Source organism: Stenella coeruleoalba, assembly GCF_951394435.1.
Source record: "Stenella coeruleoalba genome assembly, chromosome: 10".
Classification (NCBI taxonomy): domain Eukaryota; kingdom Metazoa; phylum Chordata; class Mammalia; order Artiodactyla; family Delphinidae; genus Stenella; species Stenella coeruleoalba.
Genome location: NC_137156.1, coordinates 33,103,009 through 33,118,925, shown reverse-complemented (window position 1 = coordinate 33,118,925; position 15,917 = coordinate 33,103,009). Strand labels below are relative to the sequence as shown.

The 15,917-nt window shown below is 50.4% G+C and overlaps 2 protein-coding genes across 3 annotated transcripts in view; one reads left to right on the top strand and one right to left on the bottom strand.

The window, feature by feature from the left end:
- RSPH9 (radial spoke head component 9) overlaps window positions 1-4,922 on the top strand; it is a 19,061-nt gene extending 14,139 nt beyond the window's left edge. The window contains exon 5 of the mRNA XM_079933242.1: window positions 4,419-4,922. Within this exon, the coding sequence (XP_079789368.1) occupies window positions 4,419-4,546 (128 nt within the window). The 3' untranslated portion in view covers window positions 4,547-4,922. The remainder of the gene's footprint in view (window positions 1-4,418) is intronic.
- Window positions 19-15,917, bottom strand: MRPS18A (mitochondrial ribosomal protein S18A). 2 transcript variants are annotated; one of them, XM_079933247.1, is made up of 6 exons: window positions 15,730-15,917; window positions 8,912-8,943; window positions 6,364-6,471; window positions 3,863-3,986; window positions 3,562-3,631; window positions 25-784 (listed from the first exon to the last, which is right to left on the bottom strand). In XM_079933247.1, the coding sequence occupies exons 1-6, from the start codon at window positions 15,839-15,841 to the stop codon at window positions 640-642; spliced, it is 591 nt and encodes a 196-aa protein (XP_079789373.1). In that variant the 5' UTR covers window positions 15,842-15,917; the 3' UTR covers window positions 25-639. The 2 variants fall into 2 exon arrangements, with proteins under 2 accessions (XP_079789374.1, XP_079789373.1); XM_079933248.1 differs by lacking the exon at window positions 6,364-6,471 and having other exon boundaries at window positions 19-784.

The following is a 15,917-nucleotide window of genomic DNA, read 5'->3' as shown; positions in this document are numbered from 1 at the left end:
TGAGGAGAGGCCCAGCTCAAATAGAGCAAGTGGCAGAGGGTTGGAATGTGCTAACGAGAGAGAAAGGTGGGAGGAAATGGCAGGGGGGGGTGACAGCCAGGAGCCCTCTGAGGAGGGCAGCTTCCTGGACTCAGATGAGAGCTGCACATGGGCCAGGCAGCCTAACTTACCTCCTCCTTGCAGCCCTCCTGGCCAAAAAGCTAACAGCTGTCAATAGAGAGGAAGGGAACCTGTTTGGCCCGTGAACTCCCCTGTTGCATTCACATGGCCCATCACAAGAGATCAGTGACTTAATGCTCAGTAACTGGCCGGAAACGGGTTGAGCCCCCCGCACTTCCCAAGCAGTGGGCGCACACCCAGTGGGTGAGTACAAGTCTGGTTTATAACATTCCTGTGGGCAAAGCTCCTGTCCACCAGCAATGAGCCCAGGCCAGTCACAAGACCACAGCAGCTGCCTGGGGACTCGACTGCCCCACCTGCACCCAGCGCCCAGCTCTGTTGCAGAGCAGGCCCAGGGCACTAGTGTTGGACCTGCTAGCCCTCGTGCCATCCACGTTGGAGGAGCCGGGCCACCCTGGTGGGATGGGGCGGGAGTGCAGGATGAGCTCACGGCCGGCTCTCGGGAGGCCGTGCTCTCAGTCAGTGATACAGCACCAAAGGCCTGCTCGCGTAGGAGACGTTGTCCTTCAGGAGGGGGGACCCCACGGCCATGCGCACCTTGTTCCAGCGGTGGCCTTTGTTGTAGATGGGCTTGACGGAGCGGGGAGACCAGCGGGTGAGGTACCTGTGGAGCGAGGATGAGAGGTGGCCGTGGGACCGTGGGCATGGCCTCCTCAGGCCCAAGCCGCGCTTGGCCAACCAAACCCTTTCACCAGTTTTCCTTTCTTGAGAAGGGCTTTTCCTGGGAGCAACTGCTGAATATGCTGTAAACAGATGGGCTGGGCTCCTGCTGCCGCAGGTGTGTGTGGCCAGGGTCAGGCAGCACAAGGCCACACGCTTCCTGGATCTTTATGAGTCGTCAGTGTTTGTGTGTATTTGCTGGGGGAGGAGGTGGAGGAAGAGGCTGCTCAGAGAGCAGATCATCCCTCTGTGGCCCAGTCACGGGGAGAGGAGAGGCTGATGTAAGGGCCTGGAGGAATCCTTCCCTCTCCCCCACTTGGCTCACTCTGCCACCCCAGCCTTCAGGGAACAAGCCTAGGCAGCCATAACTCGTAGAGGATCCCTGCCCCTCACCCAACCCATGATGGGGGCCAGGAAGGTTCTTTTAAGTAGGAGGGGGTGGGGTGGGGAAAGATGGCTGCCACCCATAGTCCTTTTGCCTCCTTTGGGGATGGCAGCAGGGCCCTGATAGTTCCCGGAAAAGTGGCTCATGCCGGCTGGGACTGGGGTTTACTCCGTCCAGAACGAAACTTGGATCCTGTCCAGAGAGGCCCACCCTTCGTCCTGAAAGCTCAGCCATGGCAGAGGCCAGGATCCTCCCCTGCTTCCACACTAGGTTAGGGCTCAACCCAGCAGCCTCTAGAGACCCTCAAATTAGAGGTTTTAATTAAAAAAATTAATAACCATGGCTGAAAATTTTTAGCTAAGAGTGAAAAAATGACTGCTGATTTATACATTTCAACTGAGCTCCCCTGGACCTGTGTCTTCTGCTCTGAGCTTTGAGAGGAAGTAAAAGCTGTGGGTGGTATTGGCCTCCATGCCACGTGCGAGGTGGGCCAGCAGGAGAGGGCTTCCCCATGTCCACTGTGGCTGTCAGTGCCCCAGCAGGGAGGCCTCTGTGCAGTAGGCTGGCCCCAGGGATGCCTTTGGTGGTGCTGGGACCTGGCAGGCCCCTGTGCTGGCATTTCCCAGGCTTCAGAAGGGTGGGTGAAGAGGTGGGGTGTGGGAGCAGCCTCTCCCAAAGGGTTGCTCCTTGGGTTTGAAGACCCCAGATCCCGAGGCTCACCAGGCTCTCCATAGTTGCTGCCCTAAAGGCTCCCTGCCCCTCCCACCCTGGAGAGACCCCAGGGAAGCTGGGATTCAGCTGGCCCTGGGCCTGATGCTTGTGCCACAAGGAGCAGCCACCTGGCAGGGGAGGGGGCTGAGGGCCTCTGGACGGCTCTCTGGGAACACTCCAGCTCTAAGAACCAAGGCTCCTTCCTCCTACCTCTCCTGAAGGAGTGGGGAAGGAGGACGCATGGCTCCCCCGGGCCCGGCCGGTGCATGGCAGCTCAAGGACCTCTGGATGGAATCATAAAGTCCCTTGTAAGGAATCAGCCTCCCATGTAGCCAGGACTCCCTCTCCTCCCCAGGGTGGCCTTTGCAACCCAAGAGCCCCCACGCATCATCAATCCGGTGTCACGTTAAAGGACACCGGATATATGGGAGGGAGCCTGGCTTTGCTTCAAAGGCCTGAGGGAAGGATGGATTGTGTCCTTAGGCCTGCTGCTTGTCTCTTAACGAGTCAGGGTAGGGGGGGGCTCAACCCCCAAAAGGTCCGCAGCACATTTGGGAAAGACAGGAAGAGGTTAATATGTCCCGTTCCTCTGGGGCTGCTGGCAGATGGCCCAGCTAGCAGTGTGGGAGGTGCAGGTGGAGATGGGCAAGGGGCCAGGGTGTTGGCGAGGCGTCAGTGAAGACCCAGCTCTGGCCCTGCACCCCCAGCCCAGCAATCCATGGCTAGTATTTGCCTGGCCTCTCATCCTCCATGCCTGGGTTCTGTTGGGGATCAGCCTAGGAGATTTGCTGGGGGTGGGGTATCTTGCTTTGCTTTAACCACAGAGTGCAATTCCAGTGGCAGCGGGACAGGCTGAAGGCAGGGCGTTTATTGATACGATACGGGAGAACAAGAAGAAATACCAACATCGATTTTACAGACCTGGATCTACTCTCAACCAGGGGGTATTATAGTTCTAGGAGTATGTGAGTGTGGTAATGTCAGAGACAGCTGTTTAAGTGTTAGACAGGAATCTATTTCTACACCAGAGGGGGCCACCCTGCTTAGGCTGAAAGGCAGACTGACTGATTCTAGGACCTAGGGGACTTCCTCTCCTCCTCTATAAAACCTCAGGACCTCATGGGATACCATGTGCAGCTGTGCAGGTCGTTAACTGCACAACTCTAGGGAGCACCATTCACAATCTAGTCTACCTGGATGCTGCCTTAAAGTTTTGCAGTGTACGATTTGCGCAGCTATGTACAGTGGCCCTGCCCCAGACAGCCTTCCCATTTCTATTTCTAAGGCCTCATTTTGCCCTTTAATAACCCCAGTGCTATTACAGAAAGTTTGCAGAAGTGCTCTGACATTCCCATAGCAACTCAGTATGATGTCATAAACAGAAGATTAGCACATTCTAATGCCCAACAACGACCTTCTTACCCTTCTTACCCCTGTGCTAAGTGCCCTACTGGGGAGGGACAAGGAAAGAGGCTGAGGCCGGCAGGGGAGAGTAACAGAAGCGTACACAGTGGTCGGACTGATGGGGTGGGTGCTTAGGCTGGAAGGGATGGAATGCTCCAGCTTTCCTGAACTGTGGAACGAACTCCAGGAGACAGCCTCCCCAGCCCAGGTTACCTGCTTACCTGTTGAGTTGGGGTTTGCTCTTTGGAACAAATCCTTCTGGAAGCTTAGGTCTGTGATTTGGGAGCAGACCTGAGTGGAGAGAAAAGCATTTAAGGGGATGGTCTCTGCAGCTCCCTGTGTAGCTCTTGGGGGCTGGAGGGAAAGCCCAAGGGGGTGGGAGGTTGGCACTAGGGGGTGAGTATAATGAAGCCTCTGGATACCCATTGCCCTTTCAGGAGGCGCTGGAACACGGGGCAGCTGGAGGGTGGAAATGGTGCCCACAGCCCGCTTCTGCCCCTCTTAGCCCAAGGTGCTTTCTACCTGCTCGGTGGGCCATCTTCACACACTCCTCAATCTTGCGGTGCTCTTCCTGGCACAGGCCTGTGACCCTTCGGGGCAGCATGCCCCCGTGTGGCCGGATGAACTGACTGAGCAGCAGAACATCCTAGTGGAAACGGAAAACAGGAGATGAGGGTCCTCTGGACAGGCACTTGCTGCTGGGGAGCCAGGGCTGAGTGGCCTCCAGGGGAGGCTGCCAGAGGCTGAGGCTCCCCCGGAACAGACCTGAGGCCACTCCCTCCCCACAGAGCTCTGCACGCGGGCCTGCTATCTCCACCCTAACAAAGGTTCAATCCCAACTTAGCAAGATTTCCTGACCCCATTACCAACCCCAAGAGTCCTCTCAGCTCCTCCATGAGATAAGTCTTCCGATAGACTAGGTTAGAGAACAGGAACTCTTCAAGAAGGTTAACAAGATTTCATGCACCCACGGTATCTTTCCTGGTGATGAAAGGTGTGTTCTCCTCCTTGGGTGGTGTAGGGGGTATGTCATGTACTTCTGCACAACAGGGAAAACCTGTACCATTTCCGCCCCCAGAGTCTACATGCCACAGCCCAGAAGACCCACAGAGAGCCCCTCGACCTTGTGCCATGCCCTCTGAAGCCCCAGGCAGCAACGAGCTGAGGATGGGGCCAGGTTGCAAGGTTAAATCCCACATCTTCTAAGCCCCCTGTGACCAGATGTAAATGGATTCTTCGGCTTCCTTTGAACCATCAGACTGCTTTGGATGAGTCAAGGAGAGAGTCAAGAATTAAGAATCAGAATCAAGAGAGACCATGTCCCCTCCCAACTCTCACAGCATGGCTGAGAGGGTTAAAGAAAAGTCGCCCACCTGACCCAGAGGGGCCTGGCATGCCTATCTCCATGGTCCTGGTCCTCAAACTGACTCGCTGCCCTGGCAGGTACCTCGCTGTATAACGGCAGGTTTGTTTTAATCACTGGAAAGCTCCCGGGGGACCCAGGCCCCCAAATGCCACCCCTGTAATCTCCAGACTCTGATGAAAAGAACTTGGATTGGATTATCCAGGGATAATACACTGGTCTCACAGCCCCAGTGCCCCCACTGCAGGCTGCCAAAAAGGCAGACAGCTTTGTGCAGCTCAAAGTGGCAGTGCCCTGAGTGGAAAGGGGTAAAAGGAAAACAACTTCTTCAGCCTTTACCTTGGAGGGGACTGGATTTCTTCTGCTTGATAAACAGAGCCAAGTCCATTTCCTGGAAATGGCTCGTAGGAAGAGTGCCCCATGGTGATCAGGCAGGTGTGGGGTTCACCTCTCTATTCACAGCTGGGATTCTAAGTATGGCCAGGACCCCACTAACTTCCATGTCACAAGAAGCTGAGAGCAGTGCCCCGTGGCCTGCAAGTTCCCTGTTACTCCAGGTGGCCATCAGCGGAAGGGCCGGGACAGGTCAAAAGAATACCCCCACCCCCACCCCGGGGTGGCCTGAAGCCAAGGCTCCCAGCCCAGGAGATTAGTTGGGTCATTCTGTTCAGATCCCGTGGACATGTGGCCTCTCCTGCTCTGACCACCTGACCGGGATCTCTGCCCTTAGTCATCCCATTCCACAGAGGGGCATAGGGACAACCTGCAGGTCAAACTGGCCCAGAGTCTGAATCACCTGAAACCTAAAAACAGGGTTGCTTAATGTCACCAATAGAATGCTAAAGGACAAGTATGGATTTCTCCAGGGCTGCGTCCTTTCCCCCAGGCCCGTCCCATCTCTAGACATGATATAGAGTAGTAGCTGGGATCATAGGCTCTGCCTGGGTTTTGTAGCCCCAGAGTGTGCATCCCAGCTCTGATACTTACTAGCTGGATGGGTGATCTGAGGCAAGTTCATTAACTTGTTCATTAACAAGGTCATGCCTCAAATTTCCTCATCTGTAAAACAAGGATGAAAATAGTACCTACTTCACAGGGATATTGGGAAAACTAAGTGAATTATGCCCCATAGGTGCTTACACACAGAGCAGCACCTCGCACAACTCACCTATTGTTGTTCACTCTTGTCATCTCTCTGTGAAACAACAGCTCTAGAAGACCTACAGCAAACAGGGGTCTCTGTAGCTCCAATATGGAAAGAGAATGATATATCCCCAGATCATAGTAAGGACTCTCCAGAGATGTCCTCATTATAAAAGGAGGAAAGCCAAGCTCAGATTCTGATTCCACCCCCCTGGGAACACAGCCCTACGAGACTGGGCTCCAGGGCCCTGGTGGTCTGAATCGACCGCAACCAGACCATGAACTAAGTCAGTGACTCTCCACCCTCGCTGCACATTAGAATCACCTGGGGAGCTTTAAAATATAATAATGGCTGGGCTCCACCCCAGGCCAACAGAAACATCTGGAGGTGGAGCCTGAGCATTTTTAAAACTGGACAAAATGCTTCTGTCTTGGTGGTTCCATGAGATGCTGCTTAAGCCCACAGGGAACACGAGCTCCAAGACGCGCAGACATGTGTGTCTGTGCCCAGACTCACCTCGTAGTTATACTTGTGTTTCAGGTTCCAGCGGCAGATAGGGCACTGGCCGGAGGGGTTGGGGGGATTTGGACTTTCCTTGGGAGTCCCTGTGATTCGGCCTTCAATCTAGAAGGCAGAGAAAGAGAGCCTGTGAGGGAGAGGGCTGTGCAGAGCCTCTCATCCTCAAACAACCCCCCGAGTGGTAGGAGTGCTGGTGAGACTTCATCTCTGGGGGCCTCAGGCGAGTAGCTAATGGGTCTCTCTGCCTGAATTGTGGTGCTGATTCCATAGCTGCTGGACAATGGACCTTGGAGTAGCCACAGAGATGGGTTTGATGGTCTGCAAGGGTAGTAGAAACTGAACTTAATGCTGGTGGCAAGAGGGAGGGGTTTGCTCTATCAGCTGAATGCTACCTTTCCTTCCTCAAAAAGACAAAAACTCCAGAACATTATGCTTCCCTCTCTCTCCTTTGGGAAAAAGCAATAAATGCACATGGTAGAAAGTTTCAAACTGTGCAGGGATGTGGAGTCGAAAGGAAGTCTCCCTCCCATCCTGCGTGTCCTTCTCAGAGGAAACTGCAGTTTCCAGTTTTATCTGACAGAGGTAAGTTTTTTGCCAGTGGTTCTCAACCAGGCAGGGTTGCCTAAAAACAGGGTCCAGGGGACACTGGACAATGTCTGAGACATTTCTGATCATCCCCACGGGGGGATGGAGTGCTACTGGCCTCTAGCAGGGAAGGTGCTCACCACCCTACATGCACAGGACAGCCCTCACTCACAACACAGAACCAGCCAGTCTAAAACGCCAGCAGCACCAGGCTGAGAAAGCTGGTCTAGGCCTATACAAGCAGACAACTGTGTGCGCTCTCCTCCTCCCCACTCTCTCTAAAAACACAGAGGGGAGGATACATTCCCCTGCCCTCCTCCTCTTATCACTCTGGATTCCACCTCTCAAACCGTGCTGAGGCCACATGTGAAGTGACCTCCTCCATGGCTGCTGTATCCTGTGACACAGCCTTGGAATTACTAAGCTCAATAAACCAATGATCTGGGCATCAGCTCCAATTGCAAGAAGGGGAGTTTAGAAAGCCTTGCTGATTGAGGCCACAGATTGTGTGATGTTGGGACAGGTCTCAGAGACTCTGGGAGGGAAGCAACACTGTCTCCCAGGGAAGAACTGGCAGAAGGCAAAGGGGGCCAGAAGCAAGGCTTGGCCGTGCAGGGTGCTGTTACTACCCTTCTGCCAAGGCCACCACAGCTATGCCAGAACGGGGAAAGTGCGCTAGGGAAAATGTGCAGGTACATGGAAGGACTTGGGAGGGGGTCAAGGTGGGCCTGGTGGGGGAGAGCTAACACTTATTGACTCCCCACTATAGGCCTGGCTCTGTGCTAATAATGGGCCACATGTATCATCTCATTTAACCCCACAACCTAGTGAGGGCAGAATCATGATCTTATTTTACTGATGAAGAAAGTGAGACCCCGGAGAGTAATACCCAAAGTCAGCCATGGCAGCGCCTCTCCAGGCATGGCTGGGTTACCTCCCCCAAGGGCTCTCATGGGGCCACATACTTCTGTGTTAATTCCACAAATAGAAAATTCATGCCCCACAGGAAAAACACTCTTCACACTCAAAAGCCAGACGTGCTTCTGTCCACCAGCATGGAGTTTAAAGGGTGAATACTTGTTTTGGCTTTAGATAAGGGAACCAAAAAAGGTGCCCTAAGGGAATGGGATCCCCCTAGAAAGAACTGTTTTGGGGCTAAGCGGTAAAAAGGCTGAGGGCGTGTTCTGGGGAAGACCCAAAGACGGAACCCTAAGGCTTGTCCTGGGGATAAGAAGGCCTTAGGGAGGACTGGTCTTGACTGGCCGCCAGAGGGTTAAATCCCTGCTTGACATGGAAGCTACAGAGGCTTCTGGGAACTCGGTGGAGTGGTTGAGGATTTCTTGGAGGCGTGGAAGGCCGTGTGAAAACAACGTTGTCTTTTAGGGATTATAGGATAATCTAGGCCCCATGACTCCCGGAGGAAGGGAGGTGAGATAGGCCCAGTGAGGGAGGGCGGAGTAGGTGGGTGAAGAACTGTGCTAGCTTTCTCACCAACAGAGAAGACAGGGTGCCAGCTATGAGCCCAGGGCCCAGAGAGTGTCACCTTCTAACTACATCACTGAAGGAGTAGTAGCTTAGTCATTCTAGGCAGAAAGGAAAGATCCAGGCTCCTCGCCCGGGGTCTACTCTCTCTAGTCTTGTCATTACCTTAGTTTTCCCCTTTGGAAAACTGACTTATCACCCGCCAAAGAACATATCAGCAAATACCTATGAGCTCTTGTCATACAAAGGGCCACTTTAATCAAGTAACAGATGTCTTAGTCCAGGCACAGCAACTGTTCCTGATTAACCACACTCTCACACACAGGTTGAAAATAGTAGACTGTGGGATTTATGGTCACAGAGGGAGCAGATCCTGAAGCCAGGAGTCCAGTTGGGGCCTCCCACCCTCCCTCAGAGGAGCAGCCAGGCAGCTCCAAGCATTAAAGATGTTAGAAGTGGCCAACTCGACGATACTTACTATAGTTGTCTTCCCTGCTTGGATCTCCACCACTACAGAGATAAAGGGGAAAAACTAGGTCAGCCATTTAATAAGGAACAGGGAGTTTCAAGTAACAGCTCAAACTTTACACATGCAGAAAAACGGAGCCCTCTCTCTGCACTCTCCCACAGCCCTGACCTGGAAAAGGAAATATGCAGGGTTCACCTCCCAGTGCCAAGGCTCTGTGCCCTGGAGGATGGGCAGGGGCAAGCCCAGATGCCCACATCATATTATCTGTCTGGGATTAAGGGTCTCCACACTGTTTCTGCCTTTCTGAGATTAATCTTGGTTCCATCCAAGGTACTTGGCAAGACCTTGCCCTACTGTGGCTAGCAACAATGGCCTAAGAGATGAGGGTTGAAGGTGGGGGGTGGGAAGTGGGCAGAAGCCGCTAAAAGACCTTCAAAAATACCCATCGCATATGTTCTTTCATTAGGAGAACCAGACAAATATGGTTCCTGACCTTGACGAGTTTGCAATCTAAGATACAGCACTGAGCTAACACTGCTCCAGGGGTCCCACGGTGGCTAGGTAATGAGACCAGTTCACTCCTAAAACATCCTGAGAGCCTTGTGTACAAGCTGTACAAGGGCAGCTGTGCGAGTCAAATCCTCTCCCTGTAGGGGTGCATTTTGTTATCCACACCGGAGAGGGGTGACGGGAGAGGTGGGAATGAGGGGCCTGCAGATATGGGGTCCAGGCAGAACTGCAGAGAGTGCTGCAGTTCCGCACTGAGAGGGCCTCCCTCAGCTCTTCGCTGAGGCAGTCAGAAGAGAACCCGAGGGCAAGACAATTAAGCCGCACGCACACAGGCACGCAAGCCAGGCTGTACATATTTCCTCTTACTTAACCAGGATGCAGAAAGACAACTTCAACAATATCCAAAGGAAGAACCAAGCTAATAACCCACATTCGGCAAATAGAATCAAATAGAAAGTTCTTGGAGATTCTCCCTGGTCTCCCAGTTTCTTTAGAGAAAGAAGCCATGGCTTTTAGCATAGGAGCTCATACCACAGATGCTCCATAAAGGCTAGGGAGCAAAATACTTCTCATAATGCCCTTCTGACTGCTAACTACTGTAACAGAAAACATGAGTGCACATACTAGGCTGCAAACTGTCTCCCCAAATAGTAAAACCATATTTTAACAGTAGCTTGGCTACCACAATTCGTTCTACTCAGCCCTAGCCAGATTAGAAAGAGCCTAAGGTTAACTTTGTGAATCTAATGAAAGTTACGGACCTTGCCCTGGAAACGCTTCCATAAGTGTACACACAATTAGACATGGATTACAGGAAGCTCACACACCCCTACAGCTACGCACCTAAATGGTAATACTGGTTTTCCCTCAGGGATGGGAGGAGGTGATTTTCTGAAGTTTCTAAAATAAACATGTACTGCCTTTGCAATAAAAAATAAACAGTAAAAAGAGAGAACAAAAATGTCTAAGAAAAAAAAGTGAGGCAATTCTAACCCACCCGGAGGCCCACAGCAGCATCTGTGATCACTGAGCTTTTTGACTGACACCAAACTGGACACAGATTGCCTGGAATTGCCCCCGTTTGTTTTCTGGGCAAGGCCATTCATAAAGACTCATTACTTCAACCAACCAACCTGAGAGCCTCTCAACTTCAACTCCACACACACAAAGGAGTAACAATGGCCAGAAAGGCCCCGAGGCTTTCTCCAGAGAACACTGTATACTAATCAATTCAAAGACAAACTAGGTTTCTCTCCCTCAGAGAAAATGTGTCACCGCAAAGATCAACTTGTTTCGAAGAGATACCAGCCTAAATGGGATGTGGGTGAGACTCAAACTGGTACTCAGTCTGGTGGCCAGCACAGCTGCAGGGAGATGGTCACTGCACCGTGTCAGCTACAAAAGTAGGGAGGCAGAAGGACGCAGCCCTAGCCCAGCAGGGCTGCCAGGCACCCCGGAAACTTTGCAAATTTGCAAAAACCAAGTTGGAAGAGGGACGGAGGGTGACCCAATCTGAGCAACAACAGGTGGGGGGCGAGTTTTTAAGAATCCGGATAGGAAACAAAAGGAGAGACCCACTCTGGTACCACTCAAGTCAGCGTGAGAACAGTGCCCTGAAACGAAGCGGACAAACATGTGCTTCCCCTCTAGGTGGAGGCACTTGGGTCCTAACCATCAAGTAAACAAGTCTAGCAAAACACACATCACTCCCGGCAAAGAACCAAACCCTGAAGTCATTCCACTGGCCCCTGGAAGAGAGATCAAAGCCCGTAGCAAGCTCCACTGTTAATGAGCTCCCCACACAGCAACTCTGAGCTAGTGAATCATCTCACTATAAGTCAGTGGGTAAAACAATAGGCAGATGCTTATCTAATAGAGACAATTCGTCAAATGAGAAGGAATGACTGGAGAACTCATACAGGACAGAGATTGGTCAGGGCGGTGTCTCAGTGCAGGGGCAGAGGGCCCACCGGAGCCTGAAGAGGCCCTAGGAGATTTCAAGTCTCTGAAAACAGGAGTTAGGAATCAAAATAGTATTGCTTTTCAGCATGCATACAAAAACATGTCAAAACCAAACAAAACCTGATATCCATTTGTTCCTGGCCTCCTCTCCATTCAACAGAAGTGGGGGTGGCTAAGAAAAGCTGGACTAAAAAACTGTTAGTCACTAACTGAAAACTTGTTTAGGAAAAGATGGAATTGCTCTTGTGTTCTGAGATATGGCTGTATCAAGTAAACTAAGGAAAGATACGAAGCAGTTTCCTAAACTAGAATTAAGGGCCAAAATCTTCTAAGATAGGCACTTCTCATACACATCAAATAATCTGTGCCATAGGAGGCAACACATTTGCTGAGTACCCATGGAGTGTACAGCCGGGCTCCACCCACTATGGAGAGCTCCAGCCTACTAGGAGACACAGTCTTTGCCCTAGAGGAGAAAAGAGAACTAAACCAAGCAAGGGAATCTCACTCTAACAAAGTCCATGCCTCATAAAGAGGTCCTTTGAGTACTTCAGTAAATACTCACCTAGGATGGAGTCCAAGATAACTGAAGTGTGTCTAGAGCAAACAGCATCGAGGTGAGATTGCAGTGAACGCAAAAAGACCTCGATGGCCACATAAACACAGACACAGTGAACTGCAGCAGGATAAAGACCCAGCTGTTTAGTAAAGGAGGAAGTGAGGAGAGCAGAATGACGAGGAGTGGAGGGCACTGCTGCAGGAAGTGCCCAGAGACCAAGGTCCTTCTTGGAAAGGATCCATGGAAACCAAGTCCCAAGTAGAGTATGAAGGGACGGAGTAACCGAATGGCAACGTGGCTAAACGGCAGCACCAACAATCTTCAACAATCTTATGTAGGGTCAGGGAGTAGAGCGCATGTTTGGGAAGCATGGCCATTGACTACTTCTCTCAAACTCCTTCCTCGCTCAAGCTCTGCTCCCTTCTGTTCATCTTTAATTCTGCCACTAAAGTTTTCTGATTCTCTCATCACCTACCCCTTCCTTTTCCCTTGGACCTCTGAGGGAATGTCTCTCTGCACTATCCTTCAAATGAGGAGTCTTACTGCTACATAAAAATCTCCTTCCACTAGAGGTTACTCTGGACTATGTCTTTTTTTTTTTTTTAATATTTATTTATTTATTTGGTTGCACTGGGTCTTAGTTGCGGCAGGTGGGCTCCTTAGTTGCGGCTCGCCAGCTCCTTAGTTGCGGCACGTGGGCACCTTAGTTGTGGCATGTGAACTCTTGGTTGCAGCATGCATGTGAGATCTAGTTCCCTGGCCAGGGATCGAACCCGGGCCCCCTGCACTTGGAACAGTCCTAACCACTGCGCCACCAGGGAAGTCCCTGGACTACGTCTTTTGAATTCTTTAAAGGCCCCAATTTGTTCACTCCTCTCTCAAAGCTTTCACCTATAAGAATGCCCATCCTGCCAGGCATATCCTTGTCTGAAATGCTAAGTCCTCCAGAAACCTCCCTTAGGAAAAGATGAAGAAAATTCCCTTCAGCCTTTATTCCTTTTCAACACACTCTGCTCTGAGGGTCTGACAGATCATTACTGTTAATTCAGATAGTCATATGTGTTTATTTTTCTTGTTTTAAATGCATTCCTTCACAAGGGCTCTAAGAGTGACAAGGCAGGAACAAGGTCTAACCTTTGCTAGGTCTGACAGTGTCAATCATGAAACTAAATGGTCTCCAGCAAGTTAACTGACAAGAGCTTTCAGGGAAGGGAGGGAACCATGCAGAAGCCCTGCTATGGAATACCAAGGTGATGGTATTGGAGGGAAAAGTGCTGGCTGTTCTTCCAACTCTACTACTTACTAGCTGTGTGATATTGGGCAGCTACCCAACACCTCTGGACCGGATTTCCTCATTTGTAAAAATGCCTGTAATATTCACCTTTAAGGATTGTTGAGAAGACTGAATAAGTGTACGTGGGAAACCTAGCAGTGTTTGCAGCAGGCACTTAGTAAACCACAACTTCCATTTTTTGTCTTCCTTTAGTCTTGCTTCTTCTGTAATTATCTTTTTTGGTTTTGTGTGTCCCTCTGTCAAACTTCAGACCAGGCTTTCTCAACAGCAGCAGGATCAGTATTTCAGGCCAGGTGGTTCTTTGTGGTGGAGGGCTATCCTGTGCACTGGAAGATGGTTAGCAGCACCCCTGGCTTCTACCCACCACATGCCATGAGCACCAGCTGTGACAACCAAAAATATCTCTGGACATTGCCAAATGTTCCCTGAGGGACAAAACTGCCCCCAATTGAGAATCACTGCTTCAGACAGAGAGATTCTATAGGCAGGAGGAGTGGTGCTGAGTGCCCATGAACTCTGACTAAAATTAAGGAAGTACTATCTGATACTCTGAAAAGTAGAATGCTTGAATATTTTCAGCAAGACACCCGCTTTCCTCTCCATGACTTTAAATTCTATGTGTACAATATTATTTGTGTGTCAAATATACCAGCTGGGACCAGTCAAAATTAGCTTTATGTGTAATTCTTTATGCCTTACACATAATGGATAGAATATCAAGTTTTTTTTGTTTTTTTTTTTCATTTAAAGGCTTTGGAGATAGATGGTTCTCAAGAAAAATATAAAATATGGTAATGCCTTCATGTAAGATCACATAAATTCAATTATTTAGCCTTTAGGTCTGACAGTAACACAGAGAAGCTACCAGGTATTTATGGCAAGGAAGACTTCAAACACCCATCTCATCATACAGCCCAGCATTTCACAAACTCTCCAACTGAAAAATTCTAATCTCAAATATTCCTTTGTAAAAAATCAAAACTCTTCCGCTTGCTTATCCTCTGGGGACATAGCAAAAAACCGTTTTCAACTTTTGATTTCATAAAGGATAAGTAAATTGCAGCCATTAGTGTCTGACACTTGGTAGACGCCCTCAAAAATGTTATGGGCGTATGCCTGTTTTGCAGCATGGGTACAGATGGAACACCTTATCCAAGACACCTCTTTGTTGTCTTTCTTTATCAATGAATTAGTTTATCTTATGCTAACCAGGCAGTATCTGGATTTTGTTGTTCTTTCTAGCAAATGTTCCATCTTCCCTTCATAGCTAAATTTTTCAAACACACCTATTCATTTCTTCATGAACCATCTCTCTCATTTCCCCAAACTGGGTTCCTTGTATGCCACTCTATTGAAATTGCTGTTTGAAAGCTAAAAAAAGACACCTTTTCTGAGACAAATCCAATGCTCTCTTCATTAGGCTCTTCTTTTTGGACTTTTATGGTCCCCCTGGCAAAAAAGATCTCTATTTTCCTCTGGATTCTTCTCAGCTTTAGTTAAAGGATATGCTGGTCAATACTACACCAGATCTTAAACACACACACTCACACACACACAAAACCACTTCACTTCTATTGCACATCACTCATCCTTTCCTGCCTCCAGCAGTGCACAAAGACTAGGTCCTGAAAGACCTCTTCACTCTGCCAGATTCCATCCTTTTATGAGCCTGTTAAAGAGACGCCCCCTTCATGAAAACTTCCAATTCGGTTTGCTGTTGCCGGTAACCTAATCTCCCTGTACTTCCGCATGTAAATACCTAATACCTAACTTGCATTTATTGGAGTGTATCATATCATCTTATTAGAACCTAAATTCTCAGGAAAAGGGTTATATTTTTTTTTCTCCAGAATCCCTTAACAGCTTGAAGTACAGCACTTGGCCTTCAGTAAGCTCTCGGTGCAATACTAGAATCAGACTGCTTTTCCATACTTAAGATTAATGAAAAGCAAAACCACCATCCAGCATATGCCTCTGTTTCAACTGTTCAATGGTCTTTCCACCTTAGCTTCCACTTCTCAGACTAGCGGCCCAGGCAGAAAAAGCTGCCATCAGATTACAGCATTTTCAGATGAGAAACTGGAAAGGGAGGCCCGGGGGAGGTTATCCAGATGTCCTTCCCCGATGGCGCAGGAATTCTTTAATGAAGGAGGCGGCGATTCGGCGAATACGGAACGGAGAATTAACACGCAGACCCTAACCAAAAACTTTCCTGAACCCTGGGACAGGTTTCTCTTCTGCCCCTGCTAACTAAGTAGGCTTTTCTCTCCGATCTCCATCCCCCTCCCCCGTCCCCACGCATAAGGACAATCACGATGGGTGGGAGGTCAAAGTAACAGCATCAGGGTCTGGAAGGGAACTGCAAGCACTCTCGGAGCCCAAGCATCTCCGGCGTTTCGGAAACGCCTGAAGGAAAGGGAGGGAGGGGAGCACGGGGGCAGAAGGAAGCAACCTTTGCTTCTCCTCTTCAACGCTGGGAGGTCACCAGGACCCAGGACTCACCTTCCCTGAACCCGCGAGCTGGAGGCCGGGCCCGGCTGGTCGCGGCCTGGCCTGCCAGGAGCCCTCTGAGCACCCGTCCGCAGCCGGACAGCAGCACATTGAGGGCCACCATCTTGAAAACCAACGCTGACCTCTTGTGCACTTCCGCTTCCGGAACGGCGCGCGCGCAGCCGCAGTGGTGGGCCGGA

What these genes read in the sequence shown, in the direction of transcription:
- MRPS18A (XM_079933247.1), bottom strand. Translation starts at nt 15,841, where the DNA reads ATGGTGGCCCTCAATGTGCTGCTGTCCGGCTGCGGACGGGTGCTCAGA. An exon ending in AACACAAGTATAACTACGAG is followed by an intron (nt 3,987 to 6,363) that starts GTGAGTCTGGGC and finishes CGTTTCCACTAG; the next exon opens with GATGTTCTGCTGCTCAGTCA. An exon ending in GAAGATGGCCCACCGAGCAG is followed by an intron (nt 3,632 to 3,862) that starts GTAGAAAGCACC and finishes CTCTCCACTCAG; the next exon opens with GTCTGCTCCCAAATCACAGA.